The 20,978-nt window shown below is 42.2% G+C and overlaps 6 protein-coding genes across 7 annotated transcripts; 1 reads left to right on the top strand and 5 right to left on the bottom strand.

Annotated features, from left to right (window-relative positions):
• Positions 1 to 884: 884 nt before the first annotated feature.
• On the bottom strand, positions 885 to 8,188 carry RB195_006639 (uncharacterized protein; the record flags this gene model as incomplete). Its single annotated transcript, XM_064179833.1, has 5 exons — positions 885 to 935; positions 1,008 to 1,061; positions 7,131 to 7,196; positions 7,862 to 8,026; positions 8,108 to 8,188. 5 exons carry the CDS (start codon positions 8,186 to 8,188, stop codon positions 885 to 887), a joined length of 417 nt encoding a protein of 138 aa, XP_064036759.1.
• A 193-nt stretch (positions 8,189 to 8,381) lies between these two features.
• On the bottom strand, positions 8,382 to 8,921 carry RB195_006638 (uncharacterized protein; the record flags this gene model as incomplete). The annotated part of the gene is made up of 1 exon (XM_064179832.1): positions 8,382 to 8,921. The coding sequence occupies one exon, from the start codon at positions 8,919 to 8,921 to the stop codon at positions 8,382 to 8,384; it is 540 nt and encodes a 179-aa protein (XP_064036758.1).
• Positions 8,922 to 9,593: 672 nt separating this feature from the next.
• Positions 9,594 to 10,004, bottom strand: RB195_006637 (uncharacterized protein; the record flags this gene model as incomplete). The annotated part of the gene is made up of 2 exons (XM_064179831.1): positions 9,594 to 9,825; positions 9,895 to 10,004. The coding sequence occupies 2 exons, from the start codon at positions 10,002 to 10,004 to the stop codon at positions 9,594 to 9,596; spliced, it is 342 nt and encodes a 113-aa protein (XP_064036757.1).
• A 1,136-nt stretch (positions 10,005 to 11,140) lies between these two features.
• RB195_006636 (uncharacterized protein) lies at positions 11,141 to 12,070 on the top strand (the record flags this gene model as incomplete). The annotated part of the gene is made up of 1 exon (XM_064179830.1): positions 11,141 to 12,070. One exon carries the CDS (start codon positions 11,141 to 11,143, stop codon positions 12,068 to 12,070), a length of 930 nt encoding a protein of 309 aa, XP_064036756.1.
• Positions 12,071 to 13,693: 1,623 nt separating this feature from the next.
• RB195_006635 (uncharacterized protein) lies at positions 13,694 to 15,083 on the bottom strand (the record flags this gene model as incomplete). Of its 2 annotated transcripts, XM_064179829.1 has the most annotated exons (4): positions 13,694 to 13,790; positions 14,355 to 14,426; positions 14,491 to 14,564; positions 14,982 to 15,083. In XM_064179829.1, the coding sequence occupies 4 exons, from the start codon at positions 15,081 to 15,083 to the stop codon at positions 13,694 to 13,696; spliced, it is 345 nt and encodes a 114-aa protein (XP_064036754.1). The 2 variants fall into 2 exon arrangements, with proteins under 2 accessions (XP_064036754.1, XP_064036755.1); XM_064179828.1 differs by lacking the exon at positions 14,982 to 15,083 and having other exon boundaries at positions 14,491 to 14,555.
• Positions 15,084 to 15,553: 470 nt separating this feature from the next.
• Positions 15,554 to 15,850, bottom strand: RB195_006634 (uncharacterized protein; the record flags this gene model as incomplete). The annotated part of the gene is made up of 1 exon (XM_064179827.1): positions 15,554 to 15,850. The coding sequence occupies one exon, from the start codon at positions 15,848 to 15,850 to the stop codon at positions 15,554 to 15,556; it is 297 nt and encodes a 98-aa protein (XP_064036753.1).
• Between the last annotated feature and the right edge of the window lie 5,128 nt (positions 15,851 to 20,978).

Below are 20,978 nucleotides of genomic sequence, written 5' to 3'. Positions count from 1 at the left end.
CAGACTAGCCTGTATAGCTTTACTCAAGTCGTCGGTTATGAAGGGCAGGCAGAAATTGATCTTATTCGACTCATCCACTGTGGCATATCACTCCGCACCAAGATCTGGCCTACGTGCTACATTACCAGTGTAATCGTTAGAATTCGCGATGCGTTGCGCTAGGTTGATCGCATCGATCCGCTCCTGGACATCTGATGTCACCCTTGTCCTAAACATGTTTTTAACCACAGATTTCTTAGTTTTCCAAAGGTGAGCAGAAAGACAATGAACTAAAATGCTTTTGTTGCTAGGTTTTCAGAACCATCGTGTCTTCCATTCACCATTGGACCACTGTAATTATAGCTCGAAGAACTTTATAAGCGTTTTGGATAAATGCAAAAGGACGTAGAAATAAATCAATGAATAGAAAGGAAAAGTGTTTAGCCGTGACCAACGAGCTGGCTTTGTATCAAGACCTTTGCGGGTTTGATCTACGGAGCCATATGCGGGTCGCATCCTAATTAGTATCAGCGGAGCGATTGCACCACGCGGATATCCGCTAACATCACGGCAACGCGGCCACTGAGGTAGGCACAACGATTTGGGCTTTTATTACATACATACATTATTACATTATTACATACAACATATTAAATATATATTACATATATTACAAATATATTACATATATTATAAACATATATTACATATATTATATACATATTAAATATATTACAACATATACATACATACATATACATACATACAACATATTAAAACATACCAAATGTTAAAACGTTGATGACAGTGGCCGTTAATGTTGGAGGATGGCATCATAAAGTTAATTTATCAGAATATCGAAAGATAAAGGATACAAAGCAGTATTTATGGGACGACCGAATAATTTATGGATCAATATGTGGAATGACCTTTATGTTAGTCTTTCTCCCGCTCATCTGTGAATTCCACAGTTATGACCTCGATGAATGAGTCCATTAAGCAGAATAAACGCAATGCGGTGTGGCTACCTTTTTACTCGTTTTCTCCTTCTTCTCCGTGGCGAAAAGTGAAGACACAGAAATCTGAAAAGAAAAGAAGAGAAAGGCTCACACACGTTTTCAGTGTTTTATTGTGCGACACCAAGTAAAAAAAATTAAACGACAAATGCTAGCCGCCGTTGCGTATTTGATCAGTAAAATCAAGTGCACCAACTCAGTTTGATTCGTGTGACGTTACTCCCAGTAAGCAATTTGTGGCGTTTTCTCGATCTATATTTTGTATTTGCTTTCTGAGTCGATTAAAATGTTCCTTATTTTCTGGTTATAGATTAAGGTTAGGGCGGGTGTGGTGTAGCGGTTAGAGATTCCGCTTTCTGCACGATCGATCGGAGATTCGAATCCGCCCTGGTCCTCACCAAGCCTTTCATCCCTCCGTGGTCGATAAATTGGTACCAGACTTGTCTGGGAGGACAAAAAGACTAACTTGACACACTGGTTAGCCACTGCAAGTCATTGTATAGGCCAGTTACATGTTCGTAAACCCCAAACGATTCTGAATTGAAGTGAACGAGAGGGCACATCCCAAGCAGATTGATTAACGCCAGAAACTTTATCCTTCATCCTTTATGGTCTCAGGCTTATTTTTTGTAATGGAGCACCGGGACTAACCATTTCTATTTATTTCTTTCTCTTGTCCTTGGATCATTACTCGTGTCGCATAAGTCACCAAGAGTGCTGTGGCTGCTGATTTTCGCCCTCTACATGCTTGCCTTTTTTCAGCTTGTAACGCTTATACATAATGTTAGGAAATATTTTTTTCGGAAATTTTTAGAAACTATAGGAATTTTTTAAGGGGCCGAATACGATGTGCTGTCAGATTTCCTTCAGAACCACCACCCAGCGCAGGTGCGGTATTAAAAGAATCTAGATCTTCACTAATGAAGGGTTATAGTGTTTTTACAGGAACAACTAACACACTTTCGTTAATAAAAGTGAAACAGGGTTACAGTTGGGTCAAAACAACATGAAGCACGGATAGTTGCGTGGGCGGTTGCGCTCGAAGCGGCGCGGTGGAGCGTAACGGTTGAGATCATGTAAGGGTCCTCTCTACTGCCACTTATCTCTGCAGTTCGCCATGATCCCACCTCGATTCCAACCGCTGTCTCCACCGCACCGCTTCGAGCGCAGCCGCTCGCGCAACTGTCCGTGCTTCATGTTGCCTTGACTCGACTATATATTCTTATCTAAATACCTCATTTTGTGTCTTTCAGGCAAAACGGTCTTTTTTGTTCCTTAAGCAACATTTAGATTATGGTTGAAATCCATAAAAAGTCGAAAATGGTAATGCTCCTTCAAGAAATTTCACTTCATGGTTACTGGCTTGCCTCATATGAAATCAATGCTGCTTATCATGGTGTCTGTGAATTCTCCTTTCTACACGAGTCAGCTTTAATGAGATATAATGCTACTCTGATAGGAAAATATTTGAGTTGATGTTCCTCAGAAGCAACAGTTTGTTTACTGCTTTTTTAAATGCATTCTTTGCTCCCTATTTCTCTTCTTGAGGCATTTTGAAGATACGTTTGTTTACGTTTATTTTACACATCTCATTGTTTATTTAACATAATAATTTTGAAGAACTAATGCAGAACCACTAATACTACTACTTTGTTGGTTTCACCTATTTGGATAAGTTACATAAAGGTCTCTACATTGTTTGCTCGTTCATTTACAATGTGATTTTTGAATAAACCTGCGGTAAAACAGGAACTAGTGCAAACTAGTAGACTCGCAACTTGACTTCGTTGGTGATGGGAGTCGACCACAGGCATTTCGTTAAGGAGTTAAATGCAGAAGTGGCCTTAGCGCATCTTTGCTGAACATCTCTCTCGTATCTGCCATTGTTCTTCAGCGTACAGCCTAGGTAACAGAACTCATTGACGAGTTCTTTCGGTTGTACGTCCACCCTGATTCCCGTTCGAGGTCTCGAAGAGATCTACATCTGCTTGCATTTATGAGGGCGTAGATGTAATCCGTAAGCTGCAGCCAACTTGTGTACAAGGCTGACAACATGTTGAAGTTTCGTAGTGGTTTCTGCGAATATGACAACGTCGTCGGCGCACTCGAGAACAGTCAAAGGGCACCCTGATGACAGTAAGACGATGTTGGCAGGACACTGATCAACTGTTCTTCGAATGATGTCGTCAATAGCAAAGTTGAACCGGAAAAATCCTGTCACTGCCCCTTGTCTTACTCCAGTTACCACCTCGAATGGTGTTGTATATCCGGCTGGTGTTCGAACTGCAGCAGTTGTTCGTTGATTCCTGTCATCAAGCAAGCGAACGAACTTTCCTGGTACTCCATCGGCGCGAAGGGCGTTGAGAAGACGGCCTCAGTGAGCAGAGTCGAATGCGGCTTCAAAGTCCAGAAACGCTAGTTGCATTGGCTTCGAATACCGCTGCCAGATTTCGATCGCTCTCCTGACGATGAACACCTGGTCAATCGTAGATCGGCCAGGACGAAAGCCAGCTTGCTCGTCGCGTGTTGTTTCATCGTGATGCTTAATGAGTCGATCCAGGATAATCCGCTCCAAAACGTCGTACATAATACGCAGCAAGGAGATCGTTGATAGTTTCTAGGGTCTGTGGCAGATTTATGAGGGCGTAGATGTAATCTGTAGGCACTTCTTGTGGAGGGGAATTATGATAGCGTGTCTCCACGAATCAGCTATCCTTTCGTCTATCCATATTGAACGGATGAACTTTGTCATCTCACGAATCCAAGACGGAGGAAGATATTTTAGCATTTCTGCGTTAATCCCCTTGTCTCCACCAGATTTTCCATTCTTCATTTTTTGAATACAGAATAGAACCTCCGACACCGTCAGTGGCTTCTCGTTAACCGCATATGTCGGTCTACGAACGTGCTCGAGCTCAGGAGCTGAAGGTGCTAGACGGTTCAGCAAGGTCTTGAAGTGTTCCCTCCAAATTGGAAGGGTTGCTCCACCGACAGCTACTCATTGGCAGTGTTGAGGACACGAGAACATCATCTCGCCGCCATACTGCTCTAATAAAGCATAGTTTTTCCGTTGTGCTGTTTTTTCCGCCAGTGCTGTGAGCGACACATACAGAATTGTACGTGGATCTTGTTTTCACAGATTAGGGGCAAACCTCTTCCGCGGTATTTGAACCGGGAGATTTCCCTTTGCAGCGTCTTGAATGCACTATGTAAAGGAATCCACATCGCAAAGCTTCTTCCTGGTCCGCACTCCAACACATTAAATAAAATTAAAATTAAAATGAATAGACACATTATGGTGGAAATTGGTTCTACATTCTACGTCTTTCAGACCTGCCATGTCGATTTCTGGTTGAAGAGTTACTTCTCAGTTCTTTTTGTGGAAGCGTATCTTAACGCTGAGAAGAAGGAGGACGGTAGTCGGAGTCGAAAGCAACGTCCAAAAAACAGCTCTGGATTTTCGGATATCCGACAGAGGGATGTTCTTCGTCAGAGCGTAGTCGAGCTGAAGTTTGAAGGTCCTCACCTGTGGCATACGCTGCTCTTCAGGCGTTTATAGGGTTGAATCTTGCCGCGTGAGCTGATGGCGTCGATGATTCCTCTTAAACATGGAGGCAATGATGAGGCCCGTCTGTTCACATAAACCAGCTAGACAGTCACCGTTGTCGCATGTGCGTTCCGCTGTATAATACCATTTTCTTAGCACATTGTTTGAGTCGCATCTTCGCATTTGCATCGATTCCGACAATGACCACCTGATGGCTGGGTATTTTAGACATCATCGCATTGATTTCATATTTCATATTTCGTAAAAGGCGTCCTTACTGTTGTCCTCAGCGGTTTCCGTAGTTGCTTGGGCACTCACGATCCATAGTTTACGTCATCTGCGATACCACAGTCGTAGAAAGGCGCATCTAGAGGTTGAGCCAAGTTTTTCCAAGAGGTAGTTGTAATCGTTCTTCACAGCTATCGCGCAGCCACCTACTTTCTTCTCATCAGTATCGCCGCAGTATGTGGTGTAATTTTCGATGCTGATGACGGGCCGATCTCTCATGTGTGTTTCTCTTCAGCGTAACGAAACGATTGGTTGTAGCCATAGATTCCATGCTCCCTTCAGGCAATTGACCTTTCAGCTTGTGAGCTTTGGCGAACTGCTGGAAGACAGCACCTTTTTGCAATGTATGGGAATCTTTTGCCATATAACAGTGCAGGTTATATATATCGTTCCCAATGCGTACACTCGAACTTCGGATTGCGTTTAGTTGCAGCAGGCCAACCACGAGCAGTTTGCAATCAGACTTGCATACGCGGCTCCATGTGTAAGTGTTCATTGAAATATCTTATGAAGTTTTTGTGGCTCCAACTGTTTTTACTTGTGTGGTTATACTTTCGTGAACATAAACACGTACGAGAATTTTACTGCACTATATATTAACCGACCTAAATCAATTTTTTCCCTGGTTCTTCTTTCTTCTTTCCCTCCCTCTTTCATCTCACTTTCATTGAATGGAAGAAAGCCTTAGATTTAGCTGAGAGGAGAGAGATCATGGAAGCATTGGACATCCAAGGCGTCCCTACTCGATACATGATGAAACATTGGTAGATATATACCAGCAACGACCCACCATAATTGCGATGCAAACCTTCCGAGCTTAAATTCAACGCTCTGATTTTTTTTAAAATTGCATTGTCACCTTCTTTCAATCTCTCGCCTTCGATGTTCTATGTTTTAAGTGGAGTCTTCGAAGTTACAAACAAAATCCATTCTTCTCTCCATTTGTCTTCCTTTTTTGCTTGACCTCTGTTATTCCAAGCATCAGTCTGAACGTCTAGCAAACGCCTGGCTTGTAGTGATCTTTGTAGTAGCAGAGACGATCTTCGGCAATCAAAATATCCACTTTGAAAACATTAAGGTCCTTTGAGAGCTGTACAGTAAGTTCACGTCCGGAATTTCGCCGTTCGGCAAGAACATCACGGCGTGAAGAGAGACCTCGCAAGGTGAAATAATTTCAACAGAAATATTTACGGCTATTCTCGAATGCGCAATAGGAAGCTGGAATGGGACGGCATAGGAGTGAAAGTTGAAGGCCAGTAGCTACATCATCTGCGCTTTGCTGATGATATCGTTCTGATAGCATCCAGCACCAGCCAAGACGAACAAATGTTAGCCAATTCGAAAAAAGAGCATATGGAAGCATCCGTCCTCAGTTAAATCGCAGAAGAAACATTTACTTTATAAGAAACGAATGGGCATCGGGTGCCTCATCTACGCTGAACGAAATGAACACATTCGAGAGCTTTGGGTATGTATATAGTCCGGAAATGAACATGACGAACAACCCAATCTCCTAGCTGGGCACGAGGAAACATGCGGGACTAAGAGCATATAAGACCGTAGGATGTAGTGAAAAAGACTAAGAACATCCTGCTCCTTGTTCATCTATTCAACATCATCGTTCTTTGACCTACTCTTTGGAAACTTGCGTATTTCGCAATGAGGAAGAAAATAAGATCAGCGTCATAGAATGCTCAACTAAAAGAGCGATGCTACTAGTTTCCTGCTTTACGTAAGCGCCACTTAGGCCAGGAAAAGTGAAATTACCTGAGCTACTGGATACCACGTGATATCAGACGAACTGCAGAAGATGTGATGCTGTTCGAATCTCTAGCGAGAAAAGAAGCCAGTGGGCAACCCTCCGCATTTTCTTCGGGCAAATGAACTACTATTGGTGCCTAATCGAACAAGTCGACTGCGATACGGGTGACTTTTTGCACTGCCCACTCTTCCAATAAAAAAGCAACGCATCAGTAGGTAAGCGCCGATGAAAGAAAGTTACAAAATTAGGCGCAACGTATCCCACGGTGTCGGATTGGTACGGCGGCGTCGTGGAGCGGTAAAGGATGGTGCGACGCCTCCAACGGCATCGGATTGGTGCGCCGGTGCCAGATAGCTATAAAATTGGTTGCAACGGGTCCCGCTGCGTCATGTCGATGCGCAATAGCTTCGTGTGCATGCCGCGAAAGGTACATGGTGTTGCAACCTTTTCTTAGTGGTGATCACTGCTCGACTTGCATTTACCTCTATGACTCCGCATGTCTGTCTCCTGGCTCGTTTGCCTCAGTTTGGTAACATACCTTCTTCAGAAAGTGAAAACACCCATGAAAACGGCTGCTTAAATAGTAGCCAACAGTTTGCATGATCTGAAGTTGAACGTTATCTTTATCAGTAGGATAATGTTGTTTACCTCGTTTTCGTTTTTTTTTTATTTTACGTTAAAACATCATTCTGTGACAACTGTTATGGAAATCAGGAGAAAACCCATCACCTTGATCACTCCCGTTGTTCTTCGAACTCGTGGGCGGGCTCCAGTAATCCTTCCATTTGTTCCGATCGCGTGCCAGAGTCGCCCAATGGTTTTTCCTTTCGTGTGGGATACGAAGAGCATCGTATTTTTCTTTGAAGGACTTTGCGAAGAAGACTATCGACTCGGCTGTCTTCCTGTAGTGCGCTTAATATCGCGTGGAACCCAGTCGCTCACAGCTCTGGTCCAACGGTTGTCTTTAAAGCGCATCACGTGTCCGGCCTACTTCATTTTGCAGTACTTGGCAAATGCAGCGTCGTCTCTGATCCTCGATCACTGACGTAGGAAATAACTTCGAATCACGTCCCTCACGTGCGTGAAGCGGGATACTCGTAGCATCACTCTTTCGATTAAGAGTTCAGTGGCACTTATCGCCTTTTCTTCCTGCTTACGAAAAAAATAGGTCAAAGCAGGAAGTACTGTGGTGTTGAAAAGATGAGTGCGCGCCCGGCTGTTCCTGGTCTTCTTCACTACATCCTCGATGCGCTTATATGCTCCCCAAACCGCTCGTTTCCTTCTGCCCAGCTCAGAGGTCAGGTCGTTCTTCATGTTCAATTCCCGACCCAGATAAACGTAGCTGGTGCATTCGGATATGTTTGTTCTGTTGAGCGTGAATGGGGCATCTGAGACCCATCCGTTACGCATGAACATCGTCTTTTGCAGATCCAGCTGAAGACCGATGCATCCGCATGTTTCGTCGAATTAGGTCAGCATTCGTTCCGCATGGCTGTTGATAGGTGTTATCAGTACTCTGTCATCAGTAAGGCGCAAATGGTGTAGCTCTCGACCATCGACCTTCACTCCCATAACGTCCCATTCCAACTTCCACATTGCGTTCTCGAGGGCGGCTGTGAATATTTTGGGTGAGATTGTATCACCCTGTCAGACCCATCTCTTCACGTCAATGATGATATTCTTGTAGAATGGCGAAAAGTTGCTGTACAACTCTCGAGGTACCTTTATGTACTGAGTAGGGACGCCTTGGTTTTCGAAGGCCTCCATGACCGCTTCTGTCTCAATTGAATCAAAGGTCTTCTTTAAGTCGACAAAGGTAAGACAGCGGCATTTTGTACTCTCGCGATACCTCGGTGAGTTTCGAAACAGTGTGAATGTGGTCAATCGTGCTCACTCTTGTAAAGAGCTTGTAGATGACGGACATGACGGACAGTAAGTAGAATGGACGATAGTTGCCGATGTCATGTGGGTCTCCCTTCTTATACAGCAACACGGTCTCGCTGGTCTTCCACTGTTCGGGGACCTTGCATTCCGACAGATAACGAGAGAAGAGTCTCGCCAGGGTGTTTATGAGAACTGGCGGAATATCCTTCAGATGTTCAGATCTTATCCTGTTGGGACTGGGTGCCGTACGATTTCTTACCGACATGCTAGCATGACGTATTTCGGACGGGAGAACCTCTGGAATAACATGTCCGTCTTTCCTCAGATGGTGAGGAGGCAAGTGGACATGGTTCTCGAAGAGATTAGAGTAGAAGTCGTAGATGATCTTCTTCATTCCCCTTTTCGATGCCATGGCTATTCCATTTGGATTCCGGAGAGCAATCATCCTCCTCTTTCGATAGACAGTTCTTGATGGGCGTAGCGAATCCTCTTTCCTCTGCAGCTTCAGCCGACACTTCTGCTCTTCTCCCTTCGAAGTCTTCCTTTATCGCCTCTCTGCAACTCGGACGTGAATTCCTGGTTGCCTGCTGCTCGTACGGCTCCACGCTGTCTCTAGAGTTTTCGGAGAGAGACTATCTTGGTGGTTTTAAAACTCTGAGCCTTCCTTGTGCAGTCCTGAAGATGTTCAATGTGCCGATCATATTCCTCGTCGATGCTGTCCATTGCTTAATCATCACAAAAGCCGGCTAGCGTGGCAAAAAGATCCCAGTTAGTGATAGTTCTGGGACTTCGCTTTTTGAACTTCGCGGCTTTCTCTTCTCTCCGTATAAACGACAGTCTTCTCTGGAGCAGGCGATTGTCGATGGTCCGATCCCGTATAAAACTTTGGCACAACAGCAACATCTGTGAGGCAAAAGCTTTTATTGACGATGATGTAGTGAATTTCAGTATGGTATCCTCCACCAGGTGACTCCCACGTCTAGCGTAGAAAGGAGGGCTTCTGGAACTGCGAGTTTCCATGGATGGTCTTAGTCGTCATGATAAATTTAGAGAGCCTCCCGATGTGAAGTTCCTCAGGCGTCCTTTTGGGGGCCAATCTTGGCATTAAAATCACCTTCTAGAAGGTGTGGTCTTCCCTGTAGAACTTTTCTAGGTCCATATAGACAGCTCCGACAACTTCTTCTTCGTAGCTTGATGTTGGAGCGTAAGCGACGAAAACTGTCAAAGCTGGCGTTGGACCACATCTTCTCATCCGCAGACGTCCGATTCGGGTCGTAAGTTGCTCGAAAGAGTCGGCGTTCTTTGCCATACTCGTGTTGACGAGGACGCCAACTCCACCAACCCCTCTACTGTCGCATGTTTCTTAGAACAGTTCTTCTCCAGTTTCAAACACGGCGTCCAGTTAGTGGTGTCGTCACGTCTTGGTCAGTCCGATGAAGTCGTACTTAAACTTCCTGGCTTGCATCATCAGATCTTCAATGGCCGCATCCCATGAAAGCGTACTGGCGTTATAAGCACAGATCGTCATCCTAGTCCTTTTCCGTTTTGGTAGCCTGGATGACTCACCATGTTCCTCTGAGTGTTCGCTAGCGCAGTTGTGAGTCAGTAAATATAATACTGTAGTATGAAGCAATAATAAAGTATCCTGAAGTTGAGGCAGTATGGGGAAGTGAGGGGCGTACACATTGTCCTTCACGCATCGCCAAAGAAAAAAATCTGAAACTGTAAGGTCCTCCTTGGGAGCCGGCATGGAAGGGCCTTCAGAGTCACTCGGATCGTTTTCCTTTACAGAGGCAGCTTGTTCCCTTATACTGTCTTTCCCATATAGCGAAGGCGAGAGAACAGAATAGCTGAGCGAGGATCCTTACCCTCCATACCTTTCCCGCGTATGATCTATAAACCACCGGACCCAACCTCACGCTAGACAACAAGTTTCGAGTGTTCGCAACATCAGTGTACTCCGTTTTGGAGCAAAACACGTTTTTCCCGAAAAAAAAACACGTAAATTTCAATCTCTCGGTCGCGCAACGCTGAGGCCTACGTGAGATTCGCAATCTTATTACAGCTGGAGAGATCAAGGTCTCCGTTAGTGACAAAGGAGGCAGATTTGTTGTTCTATCACGTGAACTAGACAAGGCGATAACGAGACAACATCAGGATGACAGTCTATATGCCCATCCTCCGCCAGTGAGTTCAGAAAGCAATATCGCCGCCTAAACAGGGTTTGGGTAGAAACAGCTGGAACAGCAGGACTCCCAAAAAACTTTATAAAAAAAGAACGACTTACCCGCATGTCCAGTCCTATACACGCTAATCAAAACTCACGAGCTCTCTGAAAATGGCCTCACTTCGAACGATCCACGTGACTTTAAAGTGAGGCCTATCATTAGTGGTATCGGGGGCCCTACGGACAGAATTTCCTGGCTGCTCAACATAATCCTAAATCGGCTGCTTAAATATATCCCTGCCCACCTCAGCAGTTCTAGCAAATTCTTAAAAGATCTCCGCAGTACCTCGTTTGAGCGTGAATGTGTAGTAGAAACCTTTGACGTTACATCACTCTATACGAACGTTTCAAACGATGTAGCGACGCAGGCTGTTCACGAACTGCTTACGCAGCGCCAGGCTTCATTGAACATGTATGGATTAAGCATTAGGCAGATCATGACATTGATAAAAGAATACCTGAATTGCTCTATTTTCCGATGGTCGGGACAGTACTACCGACAACTTAGAGGCCTAGCTATGGGACGAAGGCTGGCACCCACTCTCGCCACTGTTTTCATGGCCAAGATAGAAAAGCCTATAATAGACCGAAAACCACTGCTGTATTATCGTTACATAGATGACTGCTGCGTCGTCTGCTCAACACAAGCAGAACTAGACACGTGCTTCAATCTTCTCAATCAGCAGTGTCCGCACATTAAGTTCACAAGGGAGAGACCGATAGACAACTGGTTGGCTTTCTTGAATGTGCACATTTACTTGCAGAATGGGATATGTAAGACTAAGTGGTACCGGAAACCCAGTAGCAAAAACATCTTAATCCACTACCTTTCAGCGCATCCCAGCAAAATGAAAAAATCTGTTATAGGTAACATGTACAGAACGGCGGCAAGTGTCTCATCGAGTAGCCAGGAAAAAACATGGTCTGAAAATCTGGCCCATAAAGTAGCAATATCCAATGGGTACCCGGCTGGAGATGGTACTACACGACAAGCACGACATCTCTCTCAAAGATCCAACGTAGTGGATAGCCCAGAAAAGATCCCTTTCTGTTTACCTTACATATCTCATGATATGAGCAGAGCGGTACGGGGTTGTCTACGAAAAGCGGGTCTACAGAATGACGTGAGGGTTGTGGAAACACCTCAAGCAAACCTCAAGGGTCAGCTGGTGCGTAATCGTGCGTACGATCGTCTCTGCAGAACTCCCAGCTCCGTGGTTTGCCCGTATGGCAGAAAGGGTGATTGCATGATATCAGGAGAATGTGTATCGTATCACGTACAGGTTGCTCGGCGAAGTGGAGGTAGAAGTTCTCATATTATCCTACGAGTTCGAGATCACAGCACGCAGAACACTAGAGGCCTTTAGATAACCGCCAAAAGTCCAAAAATGAAGAAGAGGGATGAGTGCATTGCTATCACAAACGAGTTATCTCTATATCAAGTTATGCCCATACCTATGCGGGTTTTGATCTACGGGCGGGCCGTGAGATCCCTGTATAAAAACCCTTGTGACTCGTAGTTATGGTATGTGGTGGTCTGCTGCGTTAACAAGTCTAGCTAATGAGGTAAGTACTAGCCAATGTGTTGCTGTTTGAGTTTGCCTACCATTTGGATGCTTTCGGTAGGGTGATGAGGTGCTTGGGGGGATAAATCACTAATGGCTTTGAACTTTCCAGGCTCTGACGAAAGCGATAACGCCGAAACGTTAGCCGTTGTTTAATAAAGGCGATCAATACCCAATCTTGGCTACAGCTCAAGGAAATCAATTAAAAACTTCGTTTCAACATGCCGAGATTCAAAGACAGTCGAACATGGGCAATGTATTATTTTCATTTTTATTAATCATTGTTTCTTTTGTGATAAACGTAAACATGATGGAATTCGGTAGCAGTTCTACAGTTCTCGCTCAGCAGAGCAACGAAGCGATATAGGGCTCACAACTTATTCCGCCGCATGATACTTTAATTAAGAAATATCTGTTCCTTTAATTTGTTGTTTAATTAGAAGATATTCATAAACGTGTAATCCTCATGTAATTTCCAGATGCTAGTTGAAATCCGTCCTTCGTCGTCGGTGATTTCTCAGCTACTTCAATACATTCGACGCTGCAAGAGTGTTGGCTTTGTTAACATTAAAACAACGCATTATTCCATAGTTTTTGCGAATTTTCTACATGAATCAATGTTCGAGGGATACGGTGCTTTTTGTATGACAAAACATTTGAGTTGGTCTATTCTGAATTATAATAGTTGAAGTTTTCTTCTTTAACAAAAATCCTCAAGCCATCACGTGTGAGTGTTCTCATTTTTATTGTTCATTGTACCTCTACATTTTCAGCATATGTACTGCCCTAAACTTGACTTGCTTTATTTTCTACTTTTGCCTCCACAGCCTGATGATAGAACAAAAATTAAACACTGGTATACACAATATTATAAAATAAATAAAATAAAATTAAATATTATAAAATGCATGTAAAAATGGTTGGTTCGGACAATTAAAGAAGGCTTCATTGATAATTCATTCATTGATACAAAGCAGGACCGTCCATCAAATTTTATTGTTTTTTTATACTAAAGGATCAACAAATGATTAACGATGTGGTATTCTCCTGAAACTCATACCTTCCTACTAATTTTAGAGAACGCTTTTCCCGGTTTCCTTTTTCTGAATGTGATTTTGACATTAGTTCCTCTCGGTGTAATACCAATGGTGGCTGAGATATTGACACCTTGAGAAAACCGTGCAAATATGGAAGCTGCTGGGACTCAATTATATACATAAAAAGATGTTTCTTCAATAAAGTTGTTTCTTCACAAAAACAGTAGAAGAGCATACACAATTGATACAGACTACTTTTTCACACGAATCTGGATCGAAATTTTCACGGTGCACATCCCAACGGTGTTCTTCTTTTGTTCAGATTGTTACACCTCTTGTTGTAGGACATCTTAGAAACTATTTTATTGATCAGCACAAAGCAACCGGATTACTGCGCTGCCAAGATGGTTTTTGAAGAAGCAGAAGATCGTTTCTTTTTCTTCTGAATCAATTCCGTCAAAATCTTGTCATGAAGAGAAGTTCGACTTAAAGAAAAAGCTGAGAACTAGAAACAAAAGATTAAAATATACCTCTTGAAAAATGTTTTAAACGTTCTTAAATGCAGTTCTCCAAGTCTACTTTTAGATTCTCCAAATCCCTATTTTTGAGCTTATCATGTTCAATCAAATAGTGTCCCACAAGATCTTGAAAGTTCTCCTTTGATTAGTTCTTTTACTCTCGGTTCCTACAACTGGAGGAAGAGATGAATGAACTGTTAGGTGTATGTGGATTGAAGCGATAGACTGCCCAATCTTGCACCGTTTAACTAAGAAATCTTGCGCGCAACTTCTCACAAGCGTTACGAAGGAGAACAGAGATCTCTTGAAGAGCAGTTCTGAAGTTGTAATAAGAGTTAGTTTTCAGAATCAAAAAAACCAGAGGCAGTTCCAAGAAATCTCCTCTCAAGCTTGGAACAATAATTTATCTAGGACAGCAAGGTCAAAATCTTAGAACATATAAATTTTACATTGTTAGTAGTTCACAAAGGTAAATTTCAAGAAAAAACCGGAATGGATAACAGGTAGAAAAAAAGTGGATTCGGAACACACTCGATAAATTCGTTTTTCTTCATCATCTGCATTTTTCTCAGAAGCTTTGAGTATTCCTCACCAAGAGCTCGCCTATTTATTATATTAAGGTTAGGTAATCTAATTTAAATACCTGCGTAAAGTCAATGATGTGTACCTTATTGCAATCGTGATCAAGCCCACAACAACAATAAAAATGCCATGAAGTATATACTGGAGCATAAGCCGTTCCTGAGATTTGGAAGAAGATAAATGAAAATTTGTTGTGCTGGACAAGGAACTACGACAGCTACATGCACTTAATTCAGGGTTTTATCGTAACCATCAATAAATAACTTCTTTCGGTAAAAGCAGGTGAAAATTTTTGGTATTTTTTGGTGGGGATAAAAAGGACAAGTCCATCGGCGCCCATCAATCTCTATGGTGATGCTACGTTAGGGGGTTCGACTTCAATTCAGAATCGTTTTATGATGATGAGCGCGTGTGCAGCCTTACAATGACTTCCAGCGGCAGGGCGATGAGTCAAATTAGTGCTTTTAGCTGCCAGATAAGTCTAGTACAAATCTAGGCCCTAGAAGAATGAAGGATTGGTTGGCACTTTCAAACCATCTATCGTGTAGTCACAGCCGAACCTCTCATCGAACTTGCCACACCGCACTCGGGATGGAACGTGTGGAAAAATGAGAAAAGAGCCAGCCTTGAAGGGCATATTTTGATTCTAAAGTATTTTGCGATTTTGCTATGTAACATTCATATAGATGCAGAAAATTGTATTTTACCACCGGGTAAGTGAAATGCGTCCACACGTTTTCGTGCATTTTTTGAGCTAAAAGAAAAATACTGATATGTGTACGAAGAAAATTACTACAGTATTACGGCGGTCTAAAACTCGTTAGTGTCCTTAGCTGTCTCGAAAATAAATTGAAAGAAGAAGGGATTTTGTTCTTCCTCTCAATTTTCTTCTTTCTCTTCTCCATAATTTATTGAAAAGAAACCAGAAGCTCTTGGTACATGGCTTAACCTGAGAGCTTCCGAGGTTGTCCTCTTTTCGACAATAAATTGACCAGAGATGTGATTCCAGCTTTCATATCCGATTTTTCGGGATGATCGAAGGTAGAGTCGAAGCAGTCTAATGCACGAAAAAAGCAGAATAACTTGAATTTGAGGTTTTTTGACTTGAAAGGAGTGGTGTTTCAATATGAGAGAAAAATTGAAGGTTCTTATGCCGTTCCATCTTCCCATGAAACCCTCAACGCGTGCTTATTTTGTTTGCACTTCGAAATATCTTGGTCCACGGACGAAGTGGAGGGAGGAGCTGCCACAGTAGTATGGGAACTCTGTGATTCATCGCCAACTGTTGTTCGCCACAGCTTTGCGTCATTCATCATGCGAGCGGTTGAACATATTGTTTTGACCTGTGGGCAGCTTACGGCACGCGCCAGCCATCCTAGCACCCCCTCATCATCATCATCTTCATTTTCTCCCGTCGGAGGTTCTGATTTGTCTTCTACAACCATATACACTGAGAATTCTCCTCACTGTAATGCTTTTGAGCAATAGCCTCAGCAAGATAATTTTTTTAAGTAAGGTAAGAAGTGCGTAAAGTATGAAAATAAGTATTTTTGAAGTAAAAGGAGCTCATAGATCTATTTTCTGGTAAATGTAGTTGAATTAATGTGGAAAACGCTCATGTTATGCTTCTCTCAGCGACAATAAGAAGTCCATTTAATCGTAGTTCTCAGAGGAAGCAAATCAGATCCAACGTGAGCCGAAACAGTGCGATAGCATTCTCCTGAAAAATATAACAAAACATGCGCAGAACGCTTTGTCAGTGAATGCATGTCCTCACAATTTAAGTTGTTTTATATTTTCTAAATGTGGAAGGCGTTCGAACCCACTGCGCAGAGATTTTTTGATGCATGGTAAAAGCAGAGGTTCCTTCAGAAATTGGTTGATACTTGGATCTTATTGTCCAGTTCAATGCATTCTTTTCCTTAAGCAGCTTTAAAAGTGCGAAAATATTGGTTGCATGATATTCTCTGCAGTGTGTGTCTCCTTTTATCCACATTTCATTGTTGAAACAATCCTTCTGTTGATAACCGAAGAATTTAATTACTCGATTTAACTACATGACATGATAAAATTTTAAGGTTAAGCGGTAAGAAATGGGTTGCAAGCCTTACTGTGAGCTTAAAATCAATCCCATGATTTCTTACAGTACTGTTACCGTGTTCAAATCTTTCGACAAGGACATGGACGACAATTTAACTATTATTTTAAATCCGTGAATAATCCATTATGACGAACCACTTGGTAGAAATGTTGTAATGCTTATGTAGCACGCCATGTAATTGCGCATTTTGCTCTCTGCTTGTTTGATCAGCTGAATTTGCTCGAACTGCTCCATTCGACTGCAGCAATCTCTGTCCTTTGTTATTAATTTTGTTCTCGTTGACATCCTAATCTAGTGAACAGTTTTCCTCAATAATAGAGCCAAACAAGATCTTGCCAATAATCTTGCCATCTCGTCAATAATATTGGTCATAATATGTATGCTCTATACTGTGTGTGTGTCCTTTTATTCACATTTCATTGCTGAAAAAATCGTTCAATAAGAGAGTATTTTATTGTTTGGCATCCTAACTGCCATTTCTAAATTCAATTATCTTTACGTTATCCATTATTTGGCGGGTGTGGCGCTGTCGGTTAGAGGTGCATTGTAGCCACACGCTCGAAACCGCCCTAGTGTCGGTCAAACCCTTCGGAGTCGATAAATTGGTACCAGACTTGTCTGAGAGGATAAAAACACTGACTTGATGATCGGCTTGTCCTTGCAAGTCCGTGCATAGGCTAACAGGCGTTCCAAAACCTCAACGATTACGAGTTCCAGTAAAACGCGTCGCGTTGGTGCATCCCAAGTAGATTGATATGCCAGTGACTTTGTTCTTTATCCTTTTTTATCCATTATGAGGTCTTCATGACCGTACTGTAATGTAAGGTACGGGATAGTTGTAGTCGTTATCAGGTTCAAATGTCACAGGATTTCAATAATGGTACCAGGGTGAACCTTAAGCAGAACTTCGTTTTGGAGGTACCATCCAAATAAATCCAGTCTGAAAAAATATTAGATAATCGAAATGTAGCTGGAAAATACATTGCAACATGTCACCATCGCTAAGAAACAAAAACCATCCTCAGATTTAGAACCTAAAATTGATGCTAATTGAACGAGATACATTAACGAGAGTCTAAATGCAGATGGCACGGTACAAGTTCTGTGAAAAAATGTCACTATAAAATATACACTGTTAAGGTGCCTTTAATGATACAGAAGAATGAAGAAGCTCATGCATATCTATGAAGTGAACTAAGATTTGCTAGTCTGGATTGTTCTTCTAATCCACTCCATTTCATTTCCTTTGATTTTTTCACACCATTGCTGTACACCTTGTTGAAGCTGCTTGACCACACCTAATCGCAGGTTGTCCATAGAACAGAGACTTCTTCTATGCGGAATGAACATTGTGAGGATCATCAGAAGTTGCCAATTTGTTATGCACTCGAGCTCCATAAAAAAAAAACATCTTGTAAATTCCATGTTTCTTTCTATCATTTCACCGTTGAGATCCATTTCTACGTGGAAAACCAACAATTTGTCATCGGCAAAATATGGTATGTTTTCCTATAACTATCAAGTTTCGAGTTGTTTTTTTTTTTGAAGTCAGAACAGCACTGGTGGAGTATTTTCTATCAGAGATGAGCGAATTTTTGGAAAAGAGCAAACGGAAGAAAACGAAAAAATCGAAAAGTAGAGTTAAGCAAAGCGAGGAAGGCAGACAAAACGTAGGAAATGGAGGAGAATATATTTTAGGAAAGGTTTAGCTTGTCTTTATGCTAATAAGAGAAATGTAAAATAGCGATTTTTTTTCAAATTGGGGTGAGCAACACTTTGTTTCACCACGATGACATCTATTTTTTAGAACGTGAAGAGGTCACAAAGAGTTCTTGATCTTCAAGATTATCATTTTGTTTTATTAAATACATAGTTATGCTGAAATACGTAATTCGAAGAAATTTGAAGTGATCTTCCCTTATCCGCTGGGCATTTCATAGGTGTTTTCTATTCACATCCGCAAGGGTTCTGCAATTGAACCATTTTATCACCACATTACACCTACAGATCTAGAAGGATAGCTGATTTGAATCTTTCTGCTTTCATCATTGAAGGATTATTCCACGGTTGTTTTGAAACTAATGCCCTTTTTTTGCTGGAGAAATGGCAATCCAGCGTCGCAACATTCAAAGACCGTAAGCACTCAGCAAATGCTGGAGAGCGTCTCATCGCAGCTGCTCCACCATTTTTTTAAACTGCACACGAAATGTGTGGATGCGTATCATCTCATCAATTCATTTTTTTTCTCCAACAGTTTCGACATATGCTCGGATAATCCTTGATTTGTTTTGTACTTTTCCTAAAGAATATTGATAGTTATAGACAGAAATGAATTTTAAATTTAAGCTCAGAAGCACTTTTCGACTATTTTGTCCAGAAATACAACTTGACTCTGGAAATGACCTGATTCGTTCCGAGATCAATTTCATATTTGGACGCCATCATCGAGCCCATAGGCCATCCCATAAGGTCACCCTTTATTTTTTTTCACAAATTCGATCACTAACGATCTTTACAAATAAAAAACAAGTGATAATAAAAATAAACAAAAAATAGATCACAAATAAACGAATAAGCAATAATAATAATAATAATAATAATAATAATAATAATAATAATAACGAAACCTTGTAGCTTGGACCTAGACTGAGTTCGAGCAACATCTTAGTAGCTCCATGCTAGCGCCCATATCACACTGTTTTGCATTATTTATTTATTTTGTTGTTCTCCGCCCACCTTTCATCTTCGGCTGAGCAGTGATATTTCATGACGCTTCGTTTCGCTGCTCATTTCTTTTCGCTTTGTTGTTTCCCTGATTTTCAACGGCATCAAAGCGTCCAACGTAATGCTGCGGAATAAATCGAATTAAATCAATTTGATTTCGTCGATGTGCACTTTAGAAATGAACATGATATCCACAAATGTTCTCATCCAATGTTTCAATTGTAAAGTGCATGCACTATTTTGTGAACATTCGCTTAATGGATGTTTTATCGGTAAATTCGATGAGCAGTTTTAGGATTTCCACTTTGGACATTAGAAATAAGCCTTCAGACAGTTCTTGAATTCATCTTACGGCTTGTTTTCATGTTGCTTTAATTTGTTCTGGGAGCTGATTTAGGCGTAAGGACAGTTGAAGCGTGACGAGGATCTAGAACAAGGTCTAAACTGAGAAATCAGATCCTCTAGATCTAAGCACGATGTAGAAGAAAGATCCAGAAAATGAAGCATAAGTAGAAAATTTGCTAAAGCAGAGTAGAATATCCAGGTCAGAAAAAGCAAAGTAGAGATAAGGACTACGAATGTTTTTGTAGCCGAATGTGTTTTACAGCTGTCAGTTCATGTAATGTTACAGCAGAGACGACTTCTAGTGAGCATCTCCATAATTTTTTTCGAGAGTGTACTCCTCACTGAAGCTTCTTTTTCTGAGGTGATTTCCTTCATTTTCCGTTACCGTACCACCACCACTCATCACAAACACCTCTCATTGCGCGTGCGTCGCAATCAATTTCACCCATGCTGTGCGAGTTGGGCTTGTTTTGTAGAACTTCTACCTGCTTCCCATTTAACCTTATCGACATCCTTAGCGACCCTTTGTTCTGTCCAAAACAAAGGCCGAGAACTATCGAAACAACTGCTCTACCGATTTCGCGCGCCTCCGCCACCAACGGCTGCAATGCGCTGCGAACGATATCGACACCTATTGTATATGATTATTTTCGGCGGACTACGGGGCGGTGCTCCCGCTGAAAATTAGTATTCCAGTGAGTTGAGAGCAGGTCCGGTTTCACTTCGGCTGTAAATCGTTGTGGTTTCCGAGGACGTCAAGCCCGTATCTCCGTGCTCATCTCTGCGGATTCCATTATGACTGTCCTCGTCTCTGCATGAATAATACCTGCGTGTTCAAAGCGGCTCTCGGCTGACCGCTTTTACTCGTTCTTTCTCACCGCCCGGCCATCACGACCGCTGCTTATCCCATTCCATAGCGCAGCCTCGTTTGCTGGTCGTCTCGCAAGGGCAAATTGGCAACGGAAGCGTTTGATTGGCGGTCGGAAAGGCAATTCGTGGAATTCCTATTCTTTCGTCGTAGATAACTACATAATCCCGATGTGTTTCGTTATAGTTTACCTTCTAGAGCAGTAGATGGGGCTTGCCTGGGGTTTTGCACTACAATATACTTTCTGTACTCATTTTAAATCTCTTTGTAAGAATCGGCAAATCTGCCTTTGCTCGGATAATCTTTCAATCGTTATTTTTTAAACTGAAACCAATGACCTTCTGCAGATCAGCACGTATCCCATGATCTGATATGAAATAATCGCCGAAAAAGCCACTTGACCCCTAACTACGTTGATTTTCTGAAAACAACATCTTTGCACGCTTGATTACATCAAAATTAACTTAGCACCAATCGAGCTGTCTTACAAATACAATTTGCCGTAGTTTTATGCACAGTCCTCACGTTTTGAAAT

Source organism: Necator americanus, chromosome I, assembly GCF_031761385.1.
Source record: "Necator americanus strain Aroian chromosome I, whole genome shotgun sequence".
NCBI classification, from domain to species: Eukaryota; Metazoa; Nematoda; class Chromadorea; order Rhabditida; family Ancylostomatidae; genus Necator; species Necator americanus.
The sequence above is the reverse complement of the archived record's forward strand: the minus strand, read 5'-3'. Positions and strand labels throughout refer to the sequence as shown.